Source organism: Chrysochloris asiatica, unplaced genomic scaffold (genome assembly GCF_000296735.1).
Source record: "Chrysochloris asiatica unplaced genomic scaffold, ChrAsi1.0 scaffold00116, whole genome shotgun sequence".
Taxonomy (NCBI): Eukaryota; Metazoa; Chordata; class Mammalia; order Afrosoricida; family Chrysochloridae; genus Chrysochloris; species Chrysochloris asiatica.
This window is the reverse complement of record NW_006408634.1, coordinates 5,941,584-5,952,764: the sequence shown is the minus strand read 5'-3', so window position 1 is coordinate 5,952,764 and position 11,181 is coordinate 5,941,584. Positions and strand designations below refer to the sequence as shown.

The window sequence follows — 11,181 nt, the reverse complement described above, 5'->3', positions numbered from 1 at the left end:
GTACAACAGGAGGAAAGATGAAGGTACCAGAAGACGCAGGAGGAATGAAAGAATTCAAGTGCACAGAGGGAAATACTGTTACCTGATGGTACGCTGAGGGGATTGTAATCATTGTAATGAAACTTCATTTCTGGTACCTTCACCTTCCATAAAGGGAGAAGAGTCATCTGATACAATTTGATGAACTTGACCTACACCTATGGATGCAGTAGCTCAAAAGAGGGAATAAATCTTTACAGCGAGGATCATTCCCACCCCTTCCATACACAGAGTAGACAGGGATGGGCAACTTTGACATTGGCTACCCAAAATGAGAGGCTACAAAGCCAAGAAGTGACTGGTTTACAAGCTTTCAAGAGGGAGCCTAGATCCAGAGGGCCTGAGGGAGAAGAGAGGAGTGCGGGACCCCACCCAGAGAAGCAGTGCCGATGACTGACATGGAGAGATGGAGCAGCTGGGAACTTTAGACCCAGAGAGGGAGAGGGGCTGTGTGCTGAGGGGGGGGGGAGCAGCAGGCTTACAGGGTATACCTTTTGGTTGGTTGATGATGTGATGCATGCAGGGGATTGTAACCATGGCAATGAAACAATATAAGATAGGATGAATGTAAAGCTAATGTTCTCCCATGTAAACAGTCACATAATTCACAATAAAACTAGCAAACAAAAAGAATAAACGTTTTTCCAAAATATCAAGCTCTTTATTTGAACCCAGCCTGGCTCATACTGTTTACCACATTTAATCCAAACCATACAATAAAGTCAACTCTTTTCATTCTTCATTTAGAAAAAGGAAACTGAGGCATAGGAAGGTTGAGTAAATTGCCTCAAATGTTACACAAGGAAGTGCTGGAGACACATAGTTCAGCCAGACTAGGAGTTCCACATTCTCCAGTTTGCAATATTGGTAACACCCCAGGTGGAAAATTCCATAGCCTCAAACGCCAGGAATGGGTGGGGCATTTGCTGAGCATAAATGGATCTTTGTGTTGGGTGGACAACACAAGATACTAAAGTGTCGGATCATGTACTCTTAATATGTTTTTATATATGATATGATTATTATATACAGACCTTATCATCTAAGAAGGGAAAGGTTGGAATCATTTCTATCTCATATCTCTTTTAAAAAAAAATGTTCTTTAAATGCTAGGAATTGGTGGGGAAAGGTAGGAAAAGACCAAGTTTTAAAAGAATAATTTGCGATCGTTGGTGGAGGTAGTGGTGATGTGCCGTGGAGGAATAGGTTCTGACTCATAGCAACCTGGCATACAGTTTCCGAGGCTGTAAATCTTTTTTTTTTTTTTTTTTTTCTGAGGCTGTAAATCTTTAAGGAAGCAAAAAGCCTCATCTTTCTCTAGCGGAGCAACTGTTCTTAGTACTCTTGAGTCAGTTCCGACTCATAGACTTGTATAAGATTTCCAAGGAGTAGCTGGTGGGTTTGAACTGCAGACCTTGTGGTTCACAGTCCCGTGCACAGCGCTACACCAAAAGTTATTTAAACATTTAGCCACCTAGCAGACATAGCAAAATGTCCCTTTTCTGATTATTCAGTTATGCTGGTTAGTAATTCCATACATGAGCCCTGGATACCCACAGATAAATGTAAAAACCTTCCCTAAAAGCCGAGACTGTAAATTCCAAAAAGGCAAAGTTTCCCCCCTCCCCCCAAAAAAAAGCTAAAGAGGATATAGAGAAACTCTGTTAACTGATGGTATGTGAAGGGGATTATAATCAATGTAATGAAACAAGGTATATGAATGTTTGAATGTGAAACCGATGATGTGCCCTGAAAACTTTCACTCAATCCACAATAAAAACCTTAAAAAAAAAAAAAAAAAAGTTATTTAAACAGAGTCCTGGTGTGGTTCCTTAGGATAAGCACTGGACCCCAAGATCCGTTGTTCAAATTCACCAGACACGCCTTGAAAATCCTATGTTGTTACTGTTAAGTACCCTTGGAGTCATTTCCACTCATAGTGACTCTGAATACAGTTCCCGAGGTGCGGCTAGTTAGTTTGAACCTCCAACCTTGGGGTCCAGTGCTTATCCTACAGCGCCACATCAGGACTCCTTGGAAACCTTAATACAGGGTCGTTGTGCGTCGGAACCGACTCAGTGACACACAACTACCACCATCACCATGAGTCGGAGCCGATTCGAAGGCACTGAACAACAAGGTTATTTTTAAAAAGATAGGTCTTCTGTGTCCAAGTCTGTCATTAATTAAACCGAACAAGCAGCCAAAATATCAAGTAACCAAAAAAAGTAACAAAAATACTTTAAATCAGCCATGTATGAAAGGCAGGTACAGCTAAGAAGATTTATGTCCAATTTTCAGCCGTAGGCACAGACAGGGACACAAAGTGATAAAGTCACACAGCTCCGAGCGGGCGGCGGGAAGGTTAGGATCAGGCCACGCCCTCTAGAGGAAGACACTTGATAGCTGCTTCCAGATCCATCTGTTGTTAAGGGCCATCGAGTTGCTTCAGGCTCATAGTGACCCTGAATAAGGTTTCCAAGGAGTGACTGGTGAGTTTGACCTTGTGGTTCTAACCGACTTTGGGATACAGTGCTTTATCCCACAGTGCCACACCAGGACTCCGAACCCGCCTGTGGCAACCCAGTAATGCTACCAGGTACGGGCACACTTCCGGTGGGTGTGCCACCTCCCTGAAGGGCAGTCAATTCAGCCGGTCCTATGCAAACCGGAAGTTTGTCATCCTTCACTCCCCGCCCCTTGTGGAAGTGACGCGCGGCGGGGTTGCCGGAAGAAGTGGCGAAGTTACTTTTTAGGGGACCAAGCAGTGGCGGCGTGCAAGGGGATAGAGAGAAGGAGAAAGCCGAGTCAAGGAAAGGGACAGAGGCAGGTGTACTCAGGAGGAGGCAGGTGTGGGAGGATTTCTGGGTCCGGGGCCTCCAGTCCCTCCGCGCGCTGCTCCGCTCTCTCCCCCTCTTTCCGTCTACCCCCTCCCCTCCGTATCCCAGCTGTTTCCAGGGCAACAAGAACAGGAGACCCTGCGAGAGGCCGCCCACCAGACCCCCGTGTGCAGCCATGAGCCCCGCCCCCCGTTGGTGCTCGGAGAGGGGCGGGACCTGGAGCAAGGTGTGGGGGCGGAGCATGGTGGGGGGTGGGGGGAACTGAACTGGACAGGAGGGACCTGGGCTGGGTCTAGGAGTAAGATGTTGGGAGAGGGTCTGATCGGTTTTGCTGAGAACTGAACTTGGCATGGCTGGTGGGGGCTCTAGATGGAAAAGATACGGCAGGAAGAGAGTTTGCTCAAGTCAGGTGAGGTGGAGTCCGAGTCAGAGTAGGTGGGGCGAAACTGGATGGGCGGGAGGAAGTGAAGGCAGCCGGAGTACTGGAGGAGGGGCGGGACCTGGTGGGCATTGGGTAGGAAGACAGGGAGAGGGGCGGGGCCTGAGGAAAGCTGGTTGGTGGGACATGGAGAGGGGAGGAGCTCGAGGCAGAAAAGGGGCAGGATATGTTAAGGACGGGTGGGAGGATTTGAGGGCTGGGGGTGGAGTCTTTATGAAGTTGAATCTGGGAGAGATGGAGAAAGGAGGAGGGACCCCCATAAGTACATGTTAACTGGTCTGGAGGGGAATCCTTCCTCATCCCTCGACTGTTAAAACCTGTGCCCTTGAGCAGATTACTACTGAAAGCAACGGTGTAGGACAGAGTTGTTAAGTGCTGTTAAGTCGGTTCCGACTCATAGTCCAAATCGACCTTTCATTTCAGAGGTTTGTCCCACAGCGCCACACCAGGACTCTGTAAAACAGAGTTAAACTGCCCAATAGGGTTTCTGAGGCTGTAATCTTTGTCGCTACGAGACAGAACTGACTCGACAGCACTTAACAACATTTATGGAAGCAGAAGTGTCGTATTTTTTCTCCGGACGTGTAGCTGGTGGGTTCCAACTGCTAACCTTTCCAGTAGTAGCCATACCACTGTGCTACTAATGCTCCTTTTGAAGTTCTTAACGCCCCTCTAATCTGTAGGCTGCTCCGTGACCCCACCATGTCCACATCCACCACCAGTTCCCTGGACAGCCCTCTGCCTGGTGAGTGACCCCATCCACACATAGCCACTCCCCAGTACATTGGTCAGGAGATACTCACTATGCCTCCCTCTTGTCTCTCTCCCAGGAAATGGCCCCCCTCAGGCCAGTGCCCCTGCTTCACCTGCAATAAAGGAAGAGGGCTCTGAGCCGTGGCCTGGGGGCCTGGACCCTGATGTCCCAGGCACTGATGGGGCAGGCTCTGCCTGCAGCGTGGGTGAGACAGGGCCCAGGGACAGGGTCAGGGTGGGCACTAGGAAGGTTGAAAGCGGAATCAAGATGGGGAAATGGCAAAAACTCCTTCTTGTTCTCCCTTGACATCTCTTGCTTTGATTCATTCTTTGGGGCCCACTGTCATATCTTTCTATCCGGATCTCCATCTTCCTGGCTGTTTACATCTCTCTAATCAGGAACCCTCTGCCCCATGATTCTCATGGACCTATCTCCTTACCGCTCTGTGTCTTCGTTCTTTAGTGTTGTTATATCAGAATTACCACAAACAAATGTATTCGCTCACAATTTAGGAGGCTGGGGATCCAAATTCAGGGTGCTAGTTCTAGGGAAATGCTTCTTTTTCTGTTAGCTATTTGAGAAGGTCCTTGTCTCTTTTCATCATCCGTGGCTTGACATCCCTTGGAGATCGCTGTGTGTCTTATCATCAATCTTCCCCTGGGTCTAGGAGGTTCTCAGCACAGGGACCCTGGATCCAAAGGACATGCTCTACTCATGGCTCTTTTTTGTTGGTGATGCCTCTGATACCTGCTTGTTTACTTGATCACTTTTATATCTCAAAGAGATTGGTGTAAGATACAACCCAGTCCTGTAGATTATATCCTATCTTATTAACATAAGTGCCTCTGTTGTTGTTATGTGCCGTGGAGTCAGTTCCAACTCAGAGTGACCCTGTCCAGGGTTTCTGAGGCTGTAAATCTTTACGGGAGCAGAAAGCCTCATCTTTCTCTCCTGCCTAAATAACATCTTAAGAGGTGAGGATTTACAACAGATAGGGTAATTACATTAGATCACGAAGTGGACGATAAATGCACAATACTGAAAATCATGGTGCAGCCAAGTTTACAAGGGGAGTGTGGATAGACACACAGTTTAATCCCTAATGTCCTGTCTCTTACGGTCTTTGCCCACCACCCCAGTCACCCCAGACCCAACAGAGGAGCCTGAGCGCAAACGGAAGAAGGGTCCCGCTCCCAAGATGCTGGGTCACGAGTTGTGCCGAGTATGTGGGGATAAAGCCTCCGGCTTCCACTACAATGTCCTCAGCTGTGAGGGTTGCAAAGGCTTCTTCCGGCGCAGTGTGGTCCGAGGTGGGGCCGGGAGATACGCTTGCCGTGGCGGCGGGACCTGTCAGATGGACGCCTTCATGCGGCGCAAGTGCCAACTGTGCCGTCTGCGCAAGTGCAAGGAGGCGGGCATGAGAGAGCAGTGTGAGTGTGGGCGTCGGGGCGGGGGACCTGCCCGCCCTGCTTGGCGTCCCTGCTGAGGCCCGTGACCCCTCGTAGGCGTCTTATCAGAAGAACAGATACGGAAGAAGAAGATCCGGAAACTGCAGCAGCAGCAGCAGCAGCAGCAGCAGCAAACATCCCCTGTGGGGCCAGCAGGTGGCAGTAGCTCGGCTTCTGAACCTGGGGCCTCCCCTGGGGGACCGGAGGCAGGCATCCAGGGCTCCGGGGAAGGAGAGGGTGTCCAGCTAACAGCGGCTCAGGAGCGGATGATCCAGCAGTTGGTGGCGGCCCAGTTGCAGTGTAACAAGCGCTCCTTCTCTGACCAGCCCAAGGTCACGGTATGGTCCGTGACACAGCCTGGGTCCAGTAGGCCCCAGGGCAAACCAGGGAGCCTGGGCAGGAGCTCCAGAGGGTGGGGCTTGGGCTCAAGGGCGGAGTCCCGGGCATGACCCCGCGCCCTGTGTCCCCAGCCCTGGCCCCTGGGGGCGGACCCTCAGTCCCGGGACGCCCGGCAGCAGCGCTTCGCCCACTTCACAGAGCTCGCCATCATCTCCGTCCAGGAGATTGTGGACTTCGCCAAGCAGGTGCCTGGCTTTCTGCAGCTGGGCGGCGAGGACCAGATAGCCCTCCTCAAGGCCTCCACCATCGAGGTACTGCCCAACTTCAACCTGGCCCTGCTCTCCGTTTCCTGGAGACCTAGGAGAGGAGCCCAGGCGAATACTAGGTTTTTAGTGGCTAGCAAGTCTTCCTAGTCCTTACTCTCTTGGGGGTGACATTCCACAGAGGATGATGTTCTTTGTTGCAGTGAGTTGATGTTGATTTGTGGTACCCTCATGTGTTCAGAGTAGGACTTCAAGGTTGTGTCCAATCAGAAGTAGAGCACCAGACCTGTCTTTCAAAGTGCCTCTGAAGGGGCTTCAGGTTGCCAACTTTGTAGCTAATCATCGAGCACCTAACCGTTTGTGCCTCTCAGGCTGCAGGGATCCCTTACCAAGGAGGGTGGTAGATGCAAAGTGCACACACCAGACCACCAAGAGCTTTGCTGAGCCAGGAAAAGAGCGGCAAGGGGCTGAGCTTAAGGACTGGGCTGGAGGGGCCCGTGTTATAATGTGCCAAACAAGTTTTCCACGGGCTAACAAGTATTGAGTGCTTACTGTATAGGGGATCTGGCGCACAAGAGTTCTGTGCACAGCTGCCAGCCAAAAGCTAGGGCGATTTGAATCTACCCAGCAGTGTTTCAGGAGTCCTGGTGTGGCGCTGTGGGTTAATGGGCTAGACTGCAAGGTCAGTTTGAATCGCAAGGTTGGTGGTTCAAGCTCATCAGCCGTTCCTCAGAAACCCTATCCAGGGTCACTATGAGTCGGAACCAACTTGATGGCATTTAATAACAAGAAGAAGCAACTCTATAAGAGGTACTCCCATAAGGATGACAGCGTAGAAAACCTTACAGAGCAGTCCTAATATGTCACCTGGGCTCACTACGAGCAGGAATTAACCTAAGGGCCCCCAGCTGCAGCCGGCTGCATGCGTGTCAGTAAACCACACAGACAAAACAAACGCTTCTGCTCCCATGCTTGGGACTGGCCGGGCCACACTGTTCTAAGTGGAAAGTCTTCATGTTGGCCAGAGCTGACTGAAAGAAAGGGGGCAGGAGGTGAACACTGATCCTGGGGAGACTGGCCTCCTTGGGCCGAGTGAATGTTGAAGACGCTTCAACAAGCTAAGGGAAGGAGACTTGCTGGAGAGTTGGGATGCCCCTGAGCAGTTCCTGGCAGAGTGCAGACCCCCTCGTGCTCTCCCCCGACCCCCTTTCATGCCACCCTCAGATCATGCTGCTGGAGACGGCCCGGCGCTACAACCATGAGACGGAGTGCATCACCTTCCTCAAGGACTTCACCTACAGTAAGGACGACTTCCATCGTGCAGGTAAGCAGAACCACACCAAACAATGCCACAAGGGGGCGCGCTCTACTCCAAAACCAAACCACCTGCCATCAAGTAGATTCCAACTCACAGTGACCCTGTATAGGGTTTCTGAGATGGGAAATCTGTACGGGAGAAGACAGCCTCACCTTTCCCCTACGGAGCTGCTAGTGGTTTTGAACTGCCAAACTTGTTAGCTCAGTGCCTACTCTACAGTACCACCAGGGCATCACAAAGAGCGACTGTGAGGAAAAGCGCCACAAGGGGGCGTGCTTCCAGGAACAGATTTTTCTTGTCTGAGAGACTGGGACTCCCTGGTAGTGCAAAGGTTAAGTGCTCAGCTGCTAATCTGAAGGCTGACAAGATGAACCTACCTGTGGTCCTGCAGGGCAAAGACCTGGTGGTCTGCTTATGTTAAGATGAACCCCCAACCAAACCCATCCCATTGCCTCCAAGTCCATTCTAATTCACTGTAACCTTCTAGGACAGAGCAGAACGACACATAGGGTTTCTAAGGTGGTAAATGTTTACGGGAGTCAACAACCACATTGAACCACCAACTTTTTGGCTAGTAGCCCCATTTCACCACCAGGGCCAGGGCTCCCTTATTAAGGAATTTGTTGTTAAGTGCCATGGAGATGGTTTCTATTCATGGTGACCTTGCATAGGATTTCTGAGTATGTTCATCTTTGCAGGAGCAGAAAGCCCTCACCGTTCTCCCACAGAGTGGCTGGTGGGCGTGAACTGCCAACCTTGTGGTTTCCAGTCCAGTGCATGTCATACAGAGTCACCACGCTCCCCAATTAGAAAGTATCAGGTTACAATTCAGATTTAGAAAGGACTCAGAATAAGGGGTGCCTCAGTCAGGACAGCATCACCTCCTCTGTGCCCACAGACCAGCTGCTCTCTGGCCCTAGAGGCCTGTGGTCCCCCAGCTACTGTGGCAAGTATGACCAAGTTCTTTTAACCCTGCCAGCAAGTGCTCAGAAGCACTGCACGCTGCCAGCCAGCAAGCCTCCTGCCAGAATGTTCTCGGCTTTCTCACTCCGTGGGCCCGGAGGCTTGCGGCTCTCTCATGCCCATTCTGCTGCCTCTGTCTCTCCACGGTGCTCGCCGCCTCTTGCCATCTCTGGTGTTCACTGCTCTCTGTCTCCTGGATCAAGGAAGCTGGGTGCAGGGATCTTGGGTTCAAAGAACATACTGTACTCCTTGCTCTTCTTTCTGGATGGTCATGAGACCTCATTTGAAGCTTAACCAAAAGGCAAACTGAACCACATTTGCGTTCCTTACACCTTATTTGCATTCTCCCACCCAAATGAGGGTGCCAAGTACCTTATTTTCTTTGTTAGCAAGCTGTCCAGTCCCCAGGAGTCCTGTAGGATAAGTGCAGGACTGCAAGATAGGTTTGAACTATAAGGTAGGTGGTTCACACTCACCAGCCACTCCTTGGAACCTCTGTACTGGGTAGCTAAAAGTCAAAACTGAGTTGACACTTGGCACTTAACAACAACAACAATCCAATCCCCTGGGTGGGCTATAAGCACCTCATTTGCAAGTCCTACCCAATCTTTTGGGTCATGGTGGTGGTAGTGGTGGTTATGTGTGCCATGGAGTTGGTTCCAACTCATAGTGACCCTGTACAGGGTTTCCGAGGCTGTAAATCTTTACGGGAGCAGAAAGCCTCATCTTTCTCCCGCAGAACAGCTGGTAGTTTCGAACTGCTGACCTTGCGGTTTGCAGCCCAATTCGTAACCACTATGCTACCAGAAGGCCCATGTCCTTCACTGTAGCGCAGGCAGCTTCATTTCAGGGCCTGCTGCCCAGAACGGTGGTGTGAGCTGTCATCAAGTGGACACCAAGACCGCATGCGCAGCAAAACAAAATGCCGCCTGTTCTTCTTCCTGCTTCACCATCGATGAATGCCACGCTCGAGTCCAGGGTTTCAGCCACAGTGTATTTTGAGCACCTTCCCACCAGGCCCAGTGAAGGGAGTGCTCATTTCCCAGCACAATGCCCAGCACCACTCTGTTGTACTCCATAGGGTTTTTATTGATTGATTTTCTGAAGTAAAGGGCCAGGCCTTTCTTCCTAGTCTTAGTCTGGAAGTTCTGATGAAACCTGTCTGCTGTGGATAGCCTTGTTGCTCTTTGAACTGCAGATGGTCTTAGCTTCCGACATCATTGAAACATGCAAGCCACCAGCGTTCAACACAGACAGGTGGGGATGGCCCCTGTAGGTGCGCATTAAAATTGAGGGCAGGCACGAGGCAGTCTTGAGGGTGAGAATGAGCTTTCCCCCAAGAGCAGTTAGTAGTCAAGTGCTTATTCTTCAGCGCCACCAGGGCTCCATAGGGTTTCCTAGGTTCCCATCATCTATACGGAAGGAGCCCTGGCACAGTTGTTAAGCACTTGACTGCTAACTGAAAGGTCGGTGGTTCAAACCCACCAGTCCCATCTGTGGGAGAAAGACGTGGCAGTGGCAGTGGTAGTCTGTTTCTGTAAACTGTCAACACGGGGTTGCTATGAGTTGGAATAGTTTTGACGGCATTCCCAGACAACATTGTGCCAGGCACTCGAATAGACCTGGGGGCACATAAGGGAACAAAATGACAAGGGCGTTATCCTCACCACCATGGGTGGTGGGCTGGTAAGAGTCCAGGGCAGGGGGGTTTATGAGGCAAGTTGGGGGCAAGCCTCTCACCCCCAGCCTCTGGCTGTCCTGCCCCAGGCCTGCAGGTGGAGTTCATTAACCCCATCTTCGAGTTCTCACGGGCCATGCGGCGGCTGGGCCTGGACGATGCTGAGTACGCCCTCCTCATCGCCATCAACATCTTCTCTGCCGACCGGCCCAACGTGCAGGAGCCCAAACGGGTGGAGGCGCTGCAGCAGCCGTACGTGGAAGCGCTGCTCTCCTACACACGCATCAAGAGGCCCCAGGTACCGCCCCCGAGGAGGCTGGCCCCTAGCCCACCCTGATTTTGGCCGGAGCAGCCCCTCCTCACCACATTCTGCCCCCGGCCGCCTGCCTGCTGGCCCGCCCTCCCATAGGACCAGCTGCGCTTCCCGCGAATGCTGATGAAGCTGGTGAGCCTGCGCACACTGAGCTCCGTGCACTCAGAGCAAGTCTTCGCTCTGCGGCTCCAGGACAAGAAGCTGCCGCCCCTGCTGTCAGAGATCTGGGACGTCCATGAGTGAGAGGCCTCGGACCTCCAACAGACGAATGCCACTGCCCGCCCTTTCTCCTCCCAGGGCGGGAAGGGAGCCCCCTTGGGGTGTGCCCGGCCGGCTAGCATCCAGGCAGACACGCTCCGCTCCATGCCCAGCAAGTCTTCCTGGGAGGGCGGAGGCAGTCCCAGGTCCCGACCTCTGACCTCTTCCGGCCTGATCCCAGTTGCCCTCCCCACCAGCTTCCACCTCAAGCCCACCGCGCAGTGCACCTTGAGCAGAAGGAGGGGAGGGCCCGTGACTCTCCTTATTTCCAGGAGACCCCAGGGTCCCCCTCGCCCTCTGCTACTTTTATTTAATAAAAATCAAAAAACAAACAAAAAAAAACATAGGAAATAAAATCCGCATATAAACCTGCTCCGAGCTGCAGTGAGTGAGTCCAGAGATCTGTTGGGGTCTCCAACTGTCCCAGCCCCTGGACCCGGTCCTGCAGAGGTCTGCCAGACCCCGGTGGACACAGCCTGGTGTACTGGACCTCCGGGAAGCAGAGGAGGGGCCCCAGAGTGGGACCACC

At 51.8% G+C, this 11,181-nt stretch overlaps 2 protein-coding genes across 3 annotated transcripts in view; one reads left to right on the top strand and one right to left on the bottom strand.

Moving 5' to 3' along the window:
- Positions 1-3,122, bottom strand: part of NAPSA (napsin A aspartic peptidase) — a 35,017-nt gene extending 31,895 nt beyond the window's left edge. Inside the window, exon 1 of the mRNA XM_006868384.1 lies at positions 2,709-3,122. Coding sequence (XP_006868446.1) covers positions 2,709-3,122 — 414 coding nt within the window. The remainder of the gene's footprint in view (positions 1-2,708) is intronic.
- Positions 3,123-4,020: 898 nt separating this feature from the next.
- NR1H2 (nuclear receptor subfamily 1, group H, member 2) lies at positions 4,021-10,637 on the top strand. Of its 2 annotated transcripts, XM_006868153.1 has the most exons (9): positions 4,021-4,063; positions 4,149-4,277; positions 4,857-4,862; positions 5,212-5,502; positions 5,578-5,858; positions 5,991-6,170; positions 7,347-7,446; positions 10,171-10,379; positions 10,491-10,637. In XM_006868153.1, exons 1-9 carry the CDS (start codon positions 4,021-4,023, stop codon positions 10,635-10,637), a joined length of 1,386 nt encoding a protein of 461 aa, XP_006868215.1. The 2 variants fall into 2 exon arrangements, with proteins under 2 accessions (XP_006868215.1, XP_006868216.1); XM_006868154.1 differs by lacking the exon at positions 5,212-5,502.
- Positions 10,638-11,181: the final 544 nt, after the last annotated feature.